General features: G+C 39.9%; 1 protein-coding gene across 1 annotated transcript in view; it reads right to left on the bottom strand.

The window, feature by feature from the left end:
* The window catches only part of NOTCH2 (notch receptor 2), a 173132-nt gene extending 155427 nt beyond the window's left edge, over window positions 1-17705 (bottom strand). The window contains exon 1 of the mRNA XM_068960510.1: window positions 17609-17705. Within this exon, the coding sequence (XP_068816611.1) occupies window positions 17609-17705 (97 nt within the window). The remainder of the gene's footprint in view (window positions 1-17608) is intronic.
* Window positions 17706-18407: the final 702 nt, after the last annotated feature.

The following is an 18407-nucleotide window of genomic DNA, read 5'->3' as shown; positions in this document are numbered from 1 at the left end:
AATATTATTATCCTCATTTCATTGAGTATACCAGAACTAACAGGAGAAATGTGAAAGCTTTATGTGTAGACTTTGGGGGCTCCATGGCAGAATTGTCACCTACCCAGAGCAGGCTGAGATTCAACTTCCCTTTTCAGATTTTGTCAACATCTCAAAAGGTTCCATGGCACATCTGCTATCACGTGGAAAGATAAACCCCAATTCGCAGGTAATACAGAGCACTTTTAATGAGGCAGCACAGTGGGAGGAATACAGCAGTAGACAAGGAGATGAAATGTGCGACCCAGGTGGCTCAGCAGTAAAGAACCCACCTACCGATGCAGGAGATGCGGGTTTGATCCCTGGGTCAGGAAGATCCCCTGAAGTAGGAGTGGAAACCCACTCCAGTATTCTTGCCTGGAAAATTCCATTAACAGAGAAGCATGATGGGCTACAGTCCACGGGGTCACAAAAGAGTCAGACAAGACTGAGTGCGCACGCACACAGGGACGGAAGACATCTTGTCTTTGCGCTGCCACTAATGTTCCTGCTCTTGAAAAAATTACTTTTCCAAGGCCTAAATTTTCTACTATTTTTAAAAAATTATTAAATGACAGAGTTCCGTAGCCAAGAAGGGCAGAAGCATACAAACATTTTTACTGTGATCTACTATAACAAATAGATTCTTGAGTCAGAACTCAATACTCATATATGTATATACCCAGCCAAAACAAGAATTTCAAGAAACAATGCTTATCCTACCTTGCGATTTTCTACTCAATTTTTTCCCCAAAAAGTGCAGTTTGAGACCTAACAAACTGATTTCATGACCCACTAGTGGTCACAATCTATAATTTTAAAAGCCTGGTAGTAAAGAGTATGGGTGGCCTTGCAGTCAAACAGACCTAGCACCGCCATTAACTAGCTGCATAATCTTGTGTAAGTTACCAACCTTTTTAAAGTTCTTCATCTTTTAGATCTAGATTAAAATACCAGGATTGTTCTAAAGATTAAATGGGATAATGAATGAAAAGCACTTAGCTGCACAGTATCTGACAAGAACAAATACTCAAAAGTGATGGTGATAATTAATATCAATGTCCTTATTGCTAAATTTGAAAATTCCAAAAGACAGTAAAATATGTAGAAGGAAACTAGGAGGAGAAACAGGCTCACCTGCAAGCATTGATAACCAGAAGAACTACTATCAGGTTAATCCCTGCCTACGCTCATAAAAGTTTCACCAATGGAGGCATTTCTGTGCACTTTCTCCACAGTATCCTCTAACAACTGAAACATTCATGCTTACTGAATGAATTAATATACCTGGAAGCTCACCTCCACACACTGGAGGAATTATGTAAAGATCCCAACTAACCTTACATAGCTCCCCAAACTCAGACACCTGAGGATGCTCTAAGCCAATGGTTCTTAAAGTGTTGTTCCCAAAACAGCAGCAGCATCACCTGGAAACGTGTCAAAAATGTAAATTATCAATTCCCCACGTCAGGCCTACACAATCAGAAACTCTGGAGGTGGTCCCAGCAATCTGTGCCCTCCAAAACTTGATGCCCATTCAAGCTGGACAACTACTATTTCAAACAAGGATGACTTGGAACTTACAGCAATCCCAGGGAGCTGTATGTACAACCAAAAGGACTCCTGCAAACTAGGAACTAGTTACTCAGGTAGTTTAACCAAGACTCTTTAGAGCCAGTTATAACCTCCATGAAGTTCTCAAGAACTGCTTCTCCTCAGCTCCCCAATAGGAGTCTAAACTCAACAAAGAAGCAGAGGCCTCATTCCTAGAAGCAAAGCAAAACCTATTTCTTAATGGTCTCTTACCTGGGCACATTCCCCAGGCTCACACTGTCCCGTATCAGGACTTCTGTAGCAGAGCTGAGTGCTTCCTGAAACTGCGCGTGTGTGCCCAGTGGTTCAGTCACGTTTCACTCTTTGTAGCCTGGCAGGCTCCTCTGTCCGTGGGATTCTCCAGGCAAGGATACTGGAGTGGGCTGCCATTTCCTACTGCAAGGCATCTTCTCAACCTAGGGATCGAACCCACGTCTCCTCCATCAGCTCTGAAATGATAAGCTAGGTCTCACAGCCAGTATGCACACAGCGACCACGGCACTGAAGGCACCCGGCGCTGCTCCACCCACACTCACCTTGTGTTGGACCACTTACCAAATTAATGAGAACCCACTAAGCATCCGTTTTGAGCACAGATATACATGCTCCAAAAAGAAGTCAATCAAACATTAGAACACCAAAATCAAATCTGTCATCTGAAGATTAAGTCAAAGAATACATTTGTGTCACTAGATTGAGTCCACTCCTTCAGAAAGACATGGAAAAGCTCATTAATTTCTATAAAACTTTAATTTTCCAAAAAGCGCCTTCAGTCAAAAGCTGTGCAGTGCCATAAGACTCTTAGTAACAAAAACATTTAGAGAAAACAGTGATTTTTATCAAAAAGCAGAAAAATATTAACTACTTTCTTTCTGCTCTGGAAAGAACTGCTAACATACCTTCCAAAGGTAAAAGGGTATCTTTTTAAAAAAGAAAGATCCCATATTTCTGTCAATAAAATAATGACCCTGTTACACACCAAAGAATAGACAGAAGACCGGATTTTGGTTCTCCAGCTAACCCTGGTACCTACATTATGACCTTGGACTTGGTCTCACAAGGTCTCTGCCTCAGTCTCCACAAATGAACACATGACCTTATAAAAGATATAATGCACATGAAAATGGTTTGCAATCTATTAGATGTTATCTTCTCAACATGCCAGTTTATTCCTATGAACTGATTCCTTCCCTCTGACTCACAGTGCCCAAAATGATTTATTTCAGAAAGTGCTCATAAGTGGTTTGACAACAGGTGTAACAAAGGTGTAAACTAGAAAAGATACTGAACACGTTCACACACATAAAGCAGCATGAACCCACTGACATGAACTGTATCACAAGGAAATGGGTTAGAAAAATGACCCACAGTACACTACCCTTCCTGGTTCTGGCAAAAATTTGAACTGGAACGACACAGTATCTAAAAAGGAAAAGTAATGCCATACAAGAAATAAAGTGAATTATTTCAAAGCCTCACAAAATGGTGGTTTGAGGACAAAGGGTCAGGGAAGACTATGTTTTTGTCAGGTCTGATTTGCCCTCAGCTATGAGTACACTGTCTTTTCATGTGGCCCCAAAGACATGGTTGAGCCATTATTGCTGTTGATAATGACGAGCAAATGCTGATGAGACGACTCCACATCACCAGTTCTCAGACTCAGATCTTGTGTAATTGGGTGTGTCCCTCTATGTCACTGTGCAGATGGTGATTAAACTCATTACAACTTCCCTAAACCTTTTCACTATAACTGAATAGCATTCTCGTTAATTATTCTCTGGTGCCAATTGAGACTAGACACTATTTTAAAACAGCTTTTTTTAAAAAAACAGTTTCAAGGTTTATCTCTCTTCCTCCTCCCAACATATACACACACTTAAAGTTGGGATGTTTGTTTAAGGAAAAAATTCCAGTTATCAAACTTTACCAAAACCATAAATATTTCTTTACTACAGTGACTATAACAAGCTTACTCATTTCAATCTGACATAAATTTAAAAAAAAATTAATCAATTCCCAATATCCTACCAACAAATGATATGCATTCTGAATAATCTATGTGCCTCAGGAACTAAAACAGTGCTACTATCAACACTCTCCTCAGGAGGATGGAGCATGGGGAATCCCAGCTCTCATGATACACAACTGCCAAATTCTTCCTAGTCCATCCTGGTGAAAGCGGTGCACCCCCCATGGGGTTGGATGACAGTGGCTTTTATTGAGGAAGCTCTCAGCTGACCACAGGGCACGGCCAAATATCCAACCAGACTGCTGGAGGAGACAAAATGGTCCATTTGGCAGTCTGTTGACAATGACATGTCAAAACTTCAACTATCCGGCCACTCTTGGCGGTAAACTTTCCTGCACTGTACACCTGAAAGAGCAATTGTTGAGATGGTTCCCTTGACTGAAAAGTACAACTTGTGAAATGCATTTTTGTGGAAAACCCAGCATACTTTCATATCCAAATATATGTAAACAAGTCACAGATTCATATGTTTTTAGCCTCAGAATTAGTAAGCTAAACTGAAGTGCAATATGTGTTTCATCATTTTGCTTTCTTTCCCCATGACCATTTGGCAGAGTTAAAATTTTAGCTATCATGCATTTTCTTCCCTAAAATGTATCGGTTACAGTTCCCACAGAAGCTGGCTATGCATTTCCTTGTGGGTGTATGCATAAACCTACCATAACAAAACATTTTCTATTTCCTCATTTTGATCAAAAGGAAAAAAGAAATGCTAAAATGCACTTACAGAAGTGACAGTGCAAGACTGACACACCTATCTGTATACACAATTTACATTCTGTTTAAGGTTATGATGATTAAGGAGAAAAACGCCGAGAGCGATAAAATAAAATTACACAAAGGAGTCGCCCATGCTGTAAGAACAACAAAGAAAAGGGCACGGCAACCCACTCCAGTATTCATGCCTGGAGCATCCCATGGACAGAGGAGCCTGGTGGGCTACAGTGACTCTGGCGGGTCAAAAAGAGTCGGACACGATTAAAGCGGCTTAGCATGCAAGGAACAACAAAGTTCTCCATTCAAGGAGAACTAAACTAAGGTTTGAGACATTAAAAACAGCTGAGGAAAAAATACTAAGAAACAGACATCAGAACACAAAATGCATGTTAAGGAACACAATAATATGTACTCACTGGCAGAATATATTGAAGTTGTGATGGGTTGAGGTGAGTTAGCCATACTCTCCAGCCTGTTTCACTTTGGATCAACATCCTTTCCAGGCAACAGAGACAAATGGATACTGCAGGCACAGAACAGCTTTAAGAAAAGCTAACTGATCCACCTGGGGAAAGAATCCTCAACCTCTGCTGCACTGCTGTCAAGCTCTGACACAACTAATCAAACAGAAGGGAAGAGGATCCTTTCAAATCACGGGGGACAGAACTCAAAGTTAGCGACATTACAGAGCAAGCGATGGGTTATAACGAAACAAGAACTGCCCTAGAAATTAGACGTGGGTTCGAATCATGGCTCTGCCATATACTCACTGTGTGATTGAGAGGCGTTCCCTTAAGCTATGAGACTTAATTGTTCTCATCTGTAAAAATCAACAGCCCTTCCTCCTTAGTTGATTTCATTGGTGACTGAAATAAGATCATGTTTACAAAAGTGATGATAAGCCAGGAAGCACTATTTAATGTAAAATATTATTGTATGTAAATCCAAAATTCTGTGAAACATAAAAGCTTTACCATCTAGCCCCCAAATGATAAAAAATTACACGATTAAATTAGATCACATACATCTATATATTGAGACCAGCCTAAATGGGGATGGGATGTTATTATGTGTGTAAGGCTGGTGTAGCCAACTTCAACAATTTTTAAAAATATTTCCCCACTGCTCTCCTAGTGTCTCAACAATGCTCAGGAATTACAAGCAGAAGCGATAATCTCCTAAACCTCCCCTAACTCTCTGGCACAGAAATCTGACATAGGCCACTTCACATGCCTGATTAGATAAGCTTTCCCAATGCTGAAAGCCAACTGCTTCTAACATTTCAAACCTGATTTCCATGAAGACTCCGGGGTGAAAGATGGAAACAAATAAGCCAACCAAGTAGATCCTCCTTATTGAAAGAGTTCCCTGACTCTGACTTGAAGTATTAAACAATTTTTTCTATGAACCAATTCTTTCTGAGGTGAAAGGAGCAAGATGCTATAAACTGGGCAGACACAAGTATTAGAGAGGCTTTTAATTTACACAATTAATCATGTAAACTTTCCATTACTAGATGATAGTGCTTTAGTCTGTTCTTCAGGTGGTCCATAATCCTGCCTTGGCAATGAAGCAGTGCAAAGGGAATCATTAAAAGAAATTAAAACAAAACAGGTATTCCCAGACTACATCTTCCAAATAAGAAACTGACAAGATGCTAATCAAGTTTAAACTCTGGGGCCACCTGCACTTGAGCACCGATTTTTGTACCCAGAACAATACAATTAAGTATGCTGTTTCCAATATACATACAATCCTGCAAGTTAATTATTATTATCATTCCCGTTACATAAAACTGGGAACTGAGACTTTAGAGAAGCGAAGTGACTCGCATAATACTCTTAGCTGAGACTTAGAGCGAGGCCTACCTGGTTCCAAAACTCGGCAGCTATGCTAAAGTGAACATCAAAATAGAGTTAGAAGGGTATCTAAAGTCATAAATAATCAATCTTTACTGTCATTATTCTCTCATTATCCTTCATATCCCTGGGCATTCTCTCCTTTACTATTCAACAGGCAGCTAAACACAATTGAATTTGAAGGAGACAGTCCAGTATGTCTGAAAAGACCCACATGTTTGAGCATGCATGTTTAGGATTGCATTTTAAAACAGAAGACATTATCTGGGATTATCTGTTGATGTCAAACATACTTCTCTCATCTGTTATTATAGATGACCACCAATTTTCAGTGACAAAGGAGATAACATGGAAAAGATTCACATAAAAGAAGAAAAGCCAAGGTTATCTCCGTGCTTTTTCTGTAATAACATATGTAGAAACACTGCACACCGTTAATTTCAAAGTTCCCAGGCCCAGATAGGTTAGTCCTGGGCAGTTTTAGTAATTGCTTATGTCCACTTTCATATGCTGAGGCATTCCGATCATTTTATTAATACATGGTCTTTTATATCCCTTTCAGAAAGATACAATAAGAATACAAGTGCCCAGTCAAGAAAAAGCTATCTGCAATTTAAAAGGCTGGCACACATATGGCTCTGAATTGCTATTCTAAGTCTTCCAAAATGTTTTTTTTTAAAAAAAAAAAAAAAAAACTACACATTCATTCCTAGTCTTAATCTACTAAAGAATTTCTTTTAAGATCAAGAAGTAATCAGGAGGGCAATTCTAAACAACTTTCCTTGGTTTACAACAAATATACTTCCCATTTTCAAAAAGATTTAGAAAGAACTGCAACTCCTCAGAATGGAATTTTGACATTTAAATTGTTTCCACATTATGCAAATGTCCACTCGGGTAGGATGTTAAGAAGAGCAAAACTTAAGTCAATTTAATGCAGAAAATATTACTAAATCCAAAGTTACATTATCTGTAGGGCTACAGGATTCCACTTTAGAGACAATGGCATCTCTTACAGTGAGTAAATGTGTGAGCTCTGGAGTCAGGCAAAGGGGGTTCCCGATCCTGGTCCACACCACCTACTGGTCTATATCACTAACTAGGTGACCTGGATGACCATGCCTTAATCTTTCACTAAGTAGGAATTATAACACCTACTGTGCGGTCTAAAGCCAAACAAGTAAAGCACTTTTCCTCCCGAGCATCTGTCACATAATGAACTCTCAGTATATGGAATCTACCATTGCTTCTTATAAGCTCCAGAAGGGCAGTTTTTGTTTTGTTCACTCTATTAACGAAGAAGCATGCCCCAGTCTATGGTTCTTCCAGTGGTCATGTATGGATGTGAGAGTTGGACTGTGAAGAAAGCTGAGCGCCGAAGAACTGATGCTTTTGAACTGTGGTGTTGAAGAAGACTCTTGAGAGTCCCTTGGACTGCAAGGAGATCCAACCAGTCCATCCTAAAGGAGATCAGCCCTGGGTGTTCATTTGAAGGACTGATGTTTAAGCTGAAACTCTAATACTTTGGCCACCTCATGCAAAGACTTGACACATTGGAAAAGACTCTGACGCTGGGAAGGATTGGGGGCAGGAGGAGAAGGGGACGACAGAGGACGAGATGGCTGGATGGCATCACCGATTCGATGGTCATGAGTTTGGGTGAACTCCGGGAGTTGGTGATGGACAGGGAGGTTCATAGGGTTGCAGAGTCGGACACGACTGAGCGACTGAACTGAACTGATACCCCAGTCAGCTTTGATGCAAATACTCCAGTTCCTCCAAAGTAACATTCTCATTTATCCACATTAAGTACATTCAAATAACTGTTACCCTTAGTATATACCTCCTTTCTTTTAATGTAAGTGGCTGCAGCTACCCTTGGGGGGAGATTTAAGTTATTGGAAAATATTTTAAGTGTTTTAAGGGTATTTGAGTTAACATATGCACCACTTAGATTTCCTGTAAACAGTGTGCTTACACAAAATTATAAATATCTCAGACTACAAAAGAAAACCTCTCATAGTACTTCCACAACTGAAAAACAAAGTTTGAGAAATAATTACAGGGAGCAAAAAGGAGTGGTAGGTAGAATACAGTTTACTAAATTGGCAAAATAAAATTTGGAGTTTTGTCTTAAACAAAACAAAACAAAAAACCTGACAACCATTTGCTCATGGCTGCCAAAACTTGAGAATAAGCAAACTGTCATGGGAAACAAATGTTAAAATATGAAACCCTTTTCTGAGGAAGTAACTCCACCAGTCCTGGCTAATCCAATTCTGAATCACTAAGGACTCCAGCCCTGTTGGGTTGTCTTAACCATTACAAAGAAGTCCAAAGAGACAGGCAGGGTCTCACAGGCAAATATTTTCTCTGCTATCACTGACATTTTCAACATAGCCACACTTTTCCCCCACCCCACCCTTCCCACTGCTTCACTGTTCCCTTCTCAGACTTCAAAAACAGAGGGTCAACCTACAGATACATCATTTGACTAATGAGTTTGGAGGCTTTGCTTTCCTCATCTGTAAATCAAGGATGGACTAGATGGGTGGTTCCCAGTCTGAGATTCCAAAATCTCCGGGAGCCCATAAAGCTGTGATGACAGACCATGAGGTACTTCTGTTATTTCAAAGAGACAGTTCCTTTAGTGCTATAGGTGTAATTAAAGCACCGAACGCATGGTGACACCAGATGGCACAGGGTGATGTTTATCATGTCATAGGAAAGGGGGGAACAAGAGTGTCCCCCTGACATTCTCCTCAAAGCTATATCTCAGGCAAAAAAAAAAATTCATAGTTCCTGTACTAAACTAATCCAACCACAAATGTCTGGTTAATAAATAAGGGGAAATGATTCAGTGCCTATCAATACAATTTGGATGGTAGACAAAGTCTCCAAATTGGAAGTATACCCCATTAAAGGAACAGACTCAAATACCCCTAAATATTTACAGGCTCACCGGAAACCAGTGAACTACATACATGCTGCAAACATGAAGCTCCAATTACTCACCAAGGATCTGAATCACTCATTCACTTTTGATTAAAAAGAAGTGAAAGCAACAAAAAGCCAGTGTATACTGCAACACAAAATAACATCACCAGCATAACTACTATTTACCACACTGTCACTATATGCAGGCACCATACCATGAAGGTAACACTAACTTACTGAACCGTCATAACAACCCTAGCAACTACATGCTCCTATTACCTTCACTTTAAAAACAAGGAAATCTTGGCACAGAGTGCTTAAGAAACAGGGACACAGGGCCAGTGAGTTAAGAGCCCAGGGTATCCCCACCCTTTCTCCCTCTAAGCTCACAACTCCCTCTCAAAGAGAAGTCTCTCAAAACACACAAAAATGGCCCCCAGCAGAGCCTTAGGAGCTGGGCCACTGATCTTGAGAGCAGGCTTCTGAAGAGCTCATAGCTGTGGCCCATTCTGGCTTAAAGACCCCCTTAATTGGAACTCCTTTCCTCTCAACCCAAATTCAATCTGTCTGTCCTGATGACAGAAATCAACTGAGAAAAGGCCAGGGCTATTAGCCAACTAAAATCAATCCTTTTATTCAGAATATACCAATGATTTCTAACAGCTGGCTCCTATGTTCAATGAGCTGACAATCTTATCAATACACAAATGATTAAAAACATGTATTTTGAGTGTATACAACGAGCAAGGGTTACGGAGACAAGTAGACTAAATCAATCATTCAATCAGTCCCAACTCTGACACTTACTAATTCCGTTATCCTGAGCATGTTACAGGTCTCAGTTTCCCCTCCTCCCCATCTCAAAGGTTGTTGTGAGGCGTGATTGTATGAATGGGGATAAAGTGCCATGTTTGACTACAGAGGCCCAAGAGCTAGGGGTCTGCATCCTGGCTCCATCCTTTAACCACCTTATTATTCGCCCCAACATCCAAAGCTATGACTCTAAGCTCCTATTTTCTTACCTGTAGTATAGCTAACTACTGTCTACCCCAAAGGACAGCCATGTGAATTAAACGAGAAAATATATATAAAGCCCTAAGAGAATGACACATAGTAAGAATCAAACATTTAAAAAGAAAAAAAAAGCTGAGGTTTTAAAAGTCAAACCACAAGTTTAAGTCCCAGCTCTGTCACTTATTATCTAGGGCCAAACAATGGTATACAAGCTAACTAACCCCTCAGAGGCTCAGTTTCAACCAAGATTTTGTGAGATTAAAGGAGGCAATTGTGTAACAGTGTTCTGTAAACTCCGCATCGCTATGTAAATGTTAGGGTCGTTTTATGTTTTATGTTAATTGTACCGAGTGGTCCTTTCAAATACTATCTTCATCTTTAAAATGGAAAAACTGAGGCAGAGAAATTTTAAGCCACAGAGAGAAGGCTGATAATTTCAAAAGTAGGAGGAAGAAAATGATTGGGCCAAAATAAATTCAGATCATGACTAAGCAGGAAAGTAATAAGCCTTCAAGAAGAAAGATGAGAATAAATATCCATTAACCTGTTTTTAAGCAACAACTTCACCTGCTGATTAAGCCTCTCAATGCAGTCTATGAGTAAGAATTCTCTAATTTCCTCCCAGAAACAGTATTAATAGACTTCAGGGTGAGAAAGAGCTTCACCATCAAACCTCTCTTCCCATCCATAAGTTAATTTTGTGGATTGGGCAGAATATCAAAGACCAGGGGACACGAACTCTTAACCTATGCCTTAAAAAAAAAAAAAAAAGTTGCAGTCCTTCAGAGAGGTTTCCTTCTTTGGTTGGTCAGAAATGTTCTTGTTCTCCAGGTCTCCTCATGCTAAATATGGTAATAGCTGGCAAACAACCAGCCCAGTAAATTCCAATGATACTTAAGAAAGCATTCATATTGCCTGAAATTACTCTGAATCAAACACTTACGACCCACAGAGCTGCCACATATAGCAGTTCAGCTGGAACTCTTATGTCAAAAGCAGCAGGATGCCTTAAGAACATACAAGCATGGGGAAAAAAGCAATCTACTCTTCTTTATTGCAACATTCTTCAACAACAACGCGGATCTCCTACCCACTGTGCACACAGCACTGAGCTAGGTCAGTGGAAGGCTGGAGGGAGAAATCTAAGAAACAGGTGGTGTTCGTGGGGTGCCAAAACAACAGGTTGATTCAGTCAGTTCTGTCCCACAACTAATCAATTTTGCGAAGAGAGAGGAGAAAGAATCTTAGTCATCCTGTTGGCTTACCAAATGGAGCGGCTACACCACTGCACAACTATAAATTAGGTCAGAATGCCAGATTTAGTAGTGAATTTCAGGTCCGCCTTTCAGGGATGGTCCAAGATCCTGGATATCCAAAAAGACAAGACAGAAGCAGGCTACCTTCCACCCATCCCAAAACAGAGCTTGCTTCAGAATAGCCTGGGTTTTTTTGCTTCCTCCAGTATCTTTTCATAAGATACTAAAGTAAATGTGCATTTTCTGGGCACACACAACTGACAGCTTGTTGATTTACGATACAGTCAGATTAGAATTTTAAAGTAATTACAGAAAATACCAGTTAACAAATATACAGAAAATTGACCAAGTGGATTAGAAATCAAAGGATTTTTTAAAAGCTATTAAATAATTTTTGATATATCAATACTGGTAGCAATTTGATATTATGTAGTTTAATGTATCCGTGTGTGTTTTAACACATTCAAGATAAAGAGAATACCTTTAATATTTAAAGAAATATTTCAAATCAGTAACCAAAAATGAAATACCTTGCTTGATGAATAAAAGACACAATTTACCAAAATAAATAAAAAGAAAAGGCAACAGAAATGGCCACTGATCACATGAAAAACTTTCAAGACCACTATAAGCAGAGATACCAATTAGGATGAGGTAGCATTTACCACTTATCAAATTGTTAAAGAGTTGTAAACATAAAACCAGTGTTGATGACGGTTGGAAACACGGACAGTCTCATATTCAACTAATACAGTATAACTTGGTCAAACTATATGAAAGGAAATTTGGCAATGTGTATCAAAAGCCACACAAAGGTCCATCTTCTTTGATAAAATAATTTGACTTTTTGGAATTTATGTTAAGAAAATACATATTCCTACCATTATTTACATATGAGAATGTTCATCACAACATTAGTTATAATCATGAAAGCTGGAAACCAAGACTAGATCTCAGTTTAAATAAAATATAATAGAATCTTCAGATAAAACTGTAGGCAGCCTTTAAAACCATGTTCTTAAAAAGTATTTATACACAGGAAATATATATATATTTTCAACATCTTATAATAAACTATAATGGAAAAGAATCTGAGAGTATATATATTCTTTCTTAATTACTTTGCTATACACCAGAAGTGTTAGTCGCTCAGTTGTGTCAGATTCTTTGTGACCTCATGGACTATAGCCCACCAGGCAACTCTGTCCATGGAATTCTTCAGGTAAGAATATGGTGGGTAGCCAATCCCTTCTCAGTGGATCTTCCTGACCCAGGAATCGAACCCAGATCTCCTGCACTGCAGGCAGGTTCTTTACCAACGAGCCACCAGGGAAGCCCCAACTAATACAAGATTGTAAATCAACTGTACTTCAATAAAAACAAAGAAATATGAAGAAAAAAATTATTTACATATATAGGAAAGTGTTTACAATATTTTCAGTGGTACAGAAGTATATAGTAAAACTATAATATGCTAAAATCTTAATTACAGTAAGAGGCACAGAAAAACAACTGTATGAAATATAACAAAATATTAAGTGAGGTTTTGATTGGAGGTGATGGGATTATTGGAGATTTTAATTTTCTCTTATGTTTTTCTGCTTATTTCCCAATGTTTAAAAATCACTCTTTGGCATAGTAATTTCTCTTCTGGAAATCTAGCTTAATAGAAATATCCTAAAGAGGGGAATTTCTGTATAAAGATCATTTATACAGAATGGCATTTAAATGCCAGATTTAAAATCTGGCATTTATAAAGTGTCATTTATGCAGGAAAGAAAAAAATGATGGAGACAAATATGTAACCAAAGCAAAGGAGAAATCAAAGAAAGACAGAACAGAAAATCACATATACATTATAAATCTACAATTTTTAAGAGTTGATAAAAAGACCAAATGATGTACACCAGAATATTAACAGTGGTGTAACTGTGGATTTTTCTTATACTTTTCAAAGGTCCTTCAGTTTAGTCGCTCAGTCGGGTCTGACTCTTTGTGACCCCATGGACTGCAGCACGCCAGGCTTCCCTGTCCATCACCCACTCCCAGAGCTTGCTCAAATTCATGTTTATCGAGCTGGTGATGAACTCCTTAACCACCCTTAAATATAATTACTTTAAAAATTGTTGTTTAATTGCTAAGTCGTGTCCGACTCTTTTGAGACCCCATGGACTGTATGCAGCCCACTAGGCTCCTCTGTCTATGGGATTTCCCAGGCAGGAATCCTGGAGTGGGTTGCCATTTCCTTCTCTGGGGGATCTTCCCGACCCAAGGATCTAACCAGTCTCCTGCACTGGCAGGCAGGTTCTTTACCAATAAGCCACCAGGGAAGCCCAATACCTCGCCCAAAAAAATTCTTGTAAAGGTGCCAGAGAAAATCAACAAAGCATAAATATGAGTTAATTACATGTAAACATAAGGAATAATTCTGTTGCTATGTAAACGTACCTTTAAATGTTACAATGTTTGTTTTCAGTTACAACCAGATTTTCCTTCAATCTCTTAAAAGTTTATGTCACAGGAGCCATGACATATTGTTACTACTTTATATAGTAACATCCCAAACGTGCATGATTTACAGACATGTTTTTTTCTCTAATAATCCTCATAAAGATTAGAAAGTGCTTTAAATGTTCTAATAAAGTAAATGTCCTTCATGTTCCAATTTTAAAAGATCTAGCAAATAAAGGCATATTCTCAGCAAAGAAAACAGTAAAAAGTAATAATCAAAATACACACGTCCTTAAACATCAGTGAGTCTCTACACTTTATAGACAAAAGCACATGAAAGCAGAGAATTAAACAAAAGTTTCTTTGCAGCATACCACTTTACCATTTAGAGAAGTAAACAATTTAACACTATCTAGTGTTCTGACTATTCATATTCAGAAACTCAACAAAACATATTAGTGCTTAAACAGTATCAATTTTTCTCTTATTGGAATGTTGAAGAAGTAAGCCAGCATAGCAACCTCTCCCTGTTAGGTACTCGTTAAAATAGATTATTTAATCTTTGAGGCTTAAAAGCCTCCCAGAATCTCCTCACAAAACAGAGATGAGAGTGAAAAGAGATGAAAAAGAAGCAAATACCAATGTTAAAGTGCACCTGTCTCTGAACAAGGTAGTATACTTTAGAATGTAACCACAGCTTCTTGCTTTAGTCAGCAAGCAAAACTGTATTTTAAAGGGATACTATTTGTTAAAAGATACCATATTATTAGGGAGACAATATCTGACTCCAACCAAAATATTATCATCATGTTTTCCTTACCTCATGAAATACAGCCAGGCTTTCTTCCTATAAATAAATATATGAGGTGAGAGCACTACTCTTAACCCAGAAACAGGTTTTGCAACGCCCATGGATACAACCTGCCTTTGTGAGATGATGAATCCATCTTGGCATGATGTTTGGTTGATACAAAGAACTAGAGTCACTGCCAATACCCTGCAGATGGAACTGCCTTGAAGACCAGAAACTGCCCTCCCTAGAGGTCTCTGGGGAAGGCCCTTCAGTGCACCGGGAAGAGGGACACAGGCCCCTCACCACCTGATTGGGAGATCACAGGCTCCAGAGCTGGACGGTAGTAACTGGCCTACAGTTCAAGAGAGCCAAGAGACAGTAAAATGAACCCCTTAAGAGTTCATTCAATCATCCAGTAAAGCCCAAACTCTGAGGAGCCGGTAGGACAGGGTTTTGCCAAGACAAGCACAAGAGGGTGAGGGAGATGGTAGCATGATTAATCAATGCCACCTGAGGCAGCAACTCGGGGTGTGTCCACACGGCACTGCAGTCACTGCCTGGCTGTGACCAGAGGCTCCTTCAGCGACCGCCACTGAGAACCAGATCTTCCAAAGGAGCTCCTTCCACCTTAACTTGTCCAAGATCAGGTTAGGCATCCAAGTCTGAGAACACAGCCCTCTCTCTTGCCACAAACCCACGAACAGACATAATAGACACCACAACATGTGCCAAATTTATATTTACACCCCCACCAAACAAAGGGCTCTTTGTCTTTCCCCCAAGTCAAGTTTTGATACTTCTAAATTCCAACAGAGAAAGAGCAGAACAGCAGACAAGCCCAGCAGGGGTGAGCTCGGGGTCGCTGTTCCCTGGTGCTTCGAGATTTACTCCCCCCAGACCCTACAGCTCTTAGTCACCCCGACTGCAGGAAACTGCTCTCGGCCAGGATAGATAAGTTACTAAGTAACTGTACTTCATGTTCCTGTGTGTGCTCATCTGTCTTGTCTCCCTGATGATGTCAGCTCCTGGGGGCAGGTCTCTATCTTCCATTTGGTCAATGACTCCTACACAGCTAGAAAAGCAGAATACCCTTACTGCCTACCACGCCATGCTAGGGGAAACACACAAATTAAGGTTGACAACACACCATAGCCCTCCCTAACACACCACTAAGACAGCACAGCTACACAGATATTAAATCTTACAGCTTAGGGCTTAGAGCTAAGTAAGGCTCCTACTAGAGTATTATATAGAAATGTATATATTTACTTATATAAACAAATTAACACAATAATTGCTTTGTTTTGTTCACTCCTAGCTATGGCTTGTATCATTCCCGCTTCTTGGCTTTACTATTCTTTTTAATGTCACAATGTATTTTTTTGCCACACAGCTGGTTCTCCAGGGGAGGAGAAAAGAAAGAACAGACCTATAGCCAACTTCCTACCACTGCCAACGAACACTGCTATTTGTCCCATCTAGAGGCCATGAGCGTATCCTTTCAGATCTGAAGCCACTTCCTTCTTCCTATCACGAACAGCAACACCAAGTGTCTCTGTTAGAGGTGCACTTCTGAGCCCCTTCTTGCAGACTGCTCAGTTCTGCTCAAGAAGTCCTCCAGACCCCCTTTATCTTACCTTCCTTATTCTACTTGCTGCAGCAGCCCAGACACCCCAAAAGCAGGACTGCCTGAAAGGAATGACCTTTACATTTTTTTCACTAACATATCTGAGGGAAATCCCTGACATCAGATATGTGTTCATGGGTCAACAAGACAGACATCCTCAAAGACCCAGCATCATTCACAAGGGCTGAGGTCAGAATTCCTTAACAGACACCAAGAAAACTGGAACTTTTTTTATGTATTCTGGCATCTCAGGTAATATCCTGATGGAGGGACAAGGAGGCATCCACCAAAGTCATACATGACACACACATGGCAGTCCTAAGACTTTGGATAGACTGCCCAAAAACCCCACTCTTTTACAACTAAATAATTTTATTAGCCTTTTAAGGATACCAGAGTGGCTTTCTTCTCCCTAGTGAGCTAGGCATTCAATAAGAAGCACGCACTTTCAAGGCAGAAAAAAGTGACCACAGGACCCACAGTCAAAGCAATCCATCTCTAGCATTATCAAAGAATAAACAAACAAAAACAAAACAAAAAAGCCCTTAGCTTTCCTAGATTCTCTGCAGTGATTCCAAAATTTCCCTAGTATAAAAGTTACCTGGCCATTTCTTAAATATACAAATTCGCAGACACTATTCCAGACTCACTGAATCGGAATCTCCAGGAGAAGACATCAGGTGTCCTTATTATAAAACAGATTGGGGAAACACTGCTCAACAAATGCTTCCCTCCCACCACTGCCATCTGGAAAGGGTGGTACAAAACATATAGGGCTACAATGATTAACCCAAGCAATCTCCCCGATGGGATCATCTTCAAGGTCTTCACTGGGTTTAACTCCTTTTACGGAAGGGTGGGTGTCAGTTCAGTAAAGGGTACCTCTGGATCCCTAACACAAAAGGCTCAGGACTCTTTGAGACAAATTCCTAAGAAGATGCCAGTGGGTGCAAGTCATAAGGAGGAAGATTAGAACTGAATATACGAAGATCTTTCAAAGAATTACAGCTGTCCAAATCCAGACTCATCTGCCTCCAGAAAGAGGGAGCTGTCTATCAGAAGAGATGATCAAGGAGAAAAAAGGCAGGCTACACGTTAACCAGGATGTTCTAAGAGGATCAGAATCACCATGGGACAGATAGAAGGACTAGGTGAATTTTTAAAGTTCCTCCCAACAAATAAGTCAACAAAGAGGAAACTTCCAACTACCCATTAATTAATAAAAAGAGATAGCATAAAAGCGTATAGGTGGGGTCCACCTTTAACTGATCTTTTCAAAGCAGAAAGGACTATAAGGACACACCTCTGACTCACCATCACCTGTCTTCCAGAATGTCCCAAAGCTGGGGCAGGCAGAGCAGGAGTCACAGGTGCCACGACCAGGAAGGACCTGCTGCCCGGCTGACCACATGTTGGGCAGAGGCCAGGGAAGGGATGCGTGTGACATGGTCTCTGCCCTCAAGGAACAAATTTCATTCTGGAGGTAGCTCACCCTCTGTGGTTCTCTAAAAAATGTATTTACCATGTGTCGCCTTTTGCTTTTTATTTTGATGGTGATTTTCAATGGAACCCTCTTGGAGGGAAAAAAGCAAATATACTAAATGTAAATATCTGCTCGTTCTAGTTCAAGTTTACAATATGCAGCTCACAAGGAAATAAATCTCAAAAAAAAATCATCTAAACAAATTTTCGTAAATTTGGGAATGACATATACATACTACTAAAGTAGATAACCAATAAGGACCTACTATAAAGCACAGGGAAACTTGGGTCCATATTCTATAATAACCTAAATGGGAAAGGAATCTGAAAAACACAAGATATTTGTATGGGTATAACTGAATCACTTTACTGTACACCTGTAACTAATAGATCAATTCCATATAGTTTTATTCATTAATTTTTGGCTGTGCTGGGTCTTCATGGCTACAGAGACTTTTCTCTAGTTGCAGAGAACAGGGGCTCCTCTCCAGTTGCGACGCATGGGCTTCTCACTGTGATGGCTTCTCTTGCGTGGAGCACAGGCTCCAGGGTGCACCAGAGTCAGCAGTTGCAGCACGTGGGCTCCATAGTTGTGGCTCCCAGGTTCTACAGCAGAGGCTCAATAGTCGGG

Source organism: Capricornis sumatraensis, chromosome 2 (assembly GCF_032405125.1).
Source record: "Capricornis sumatraensis isolate serow.1 chromosome 2, serow.2, whole genome shotgun sequence".
NCBI lineage: Eukaryota > Metazoa > Chordata > Mammalia > Artiodactyla > Bovidae > Capricornis > Capricornis sumatraensis.
Note: the sequence above shows the minus strand (reverse complement) of the source record. Positions and strands in the feature narration are given on the sequence as shown.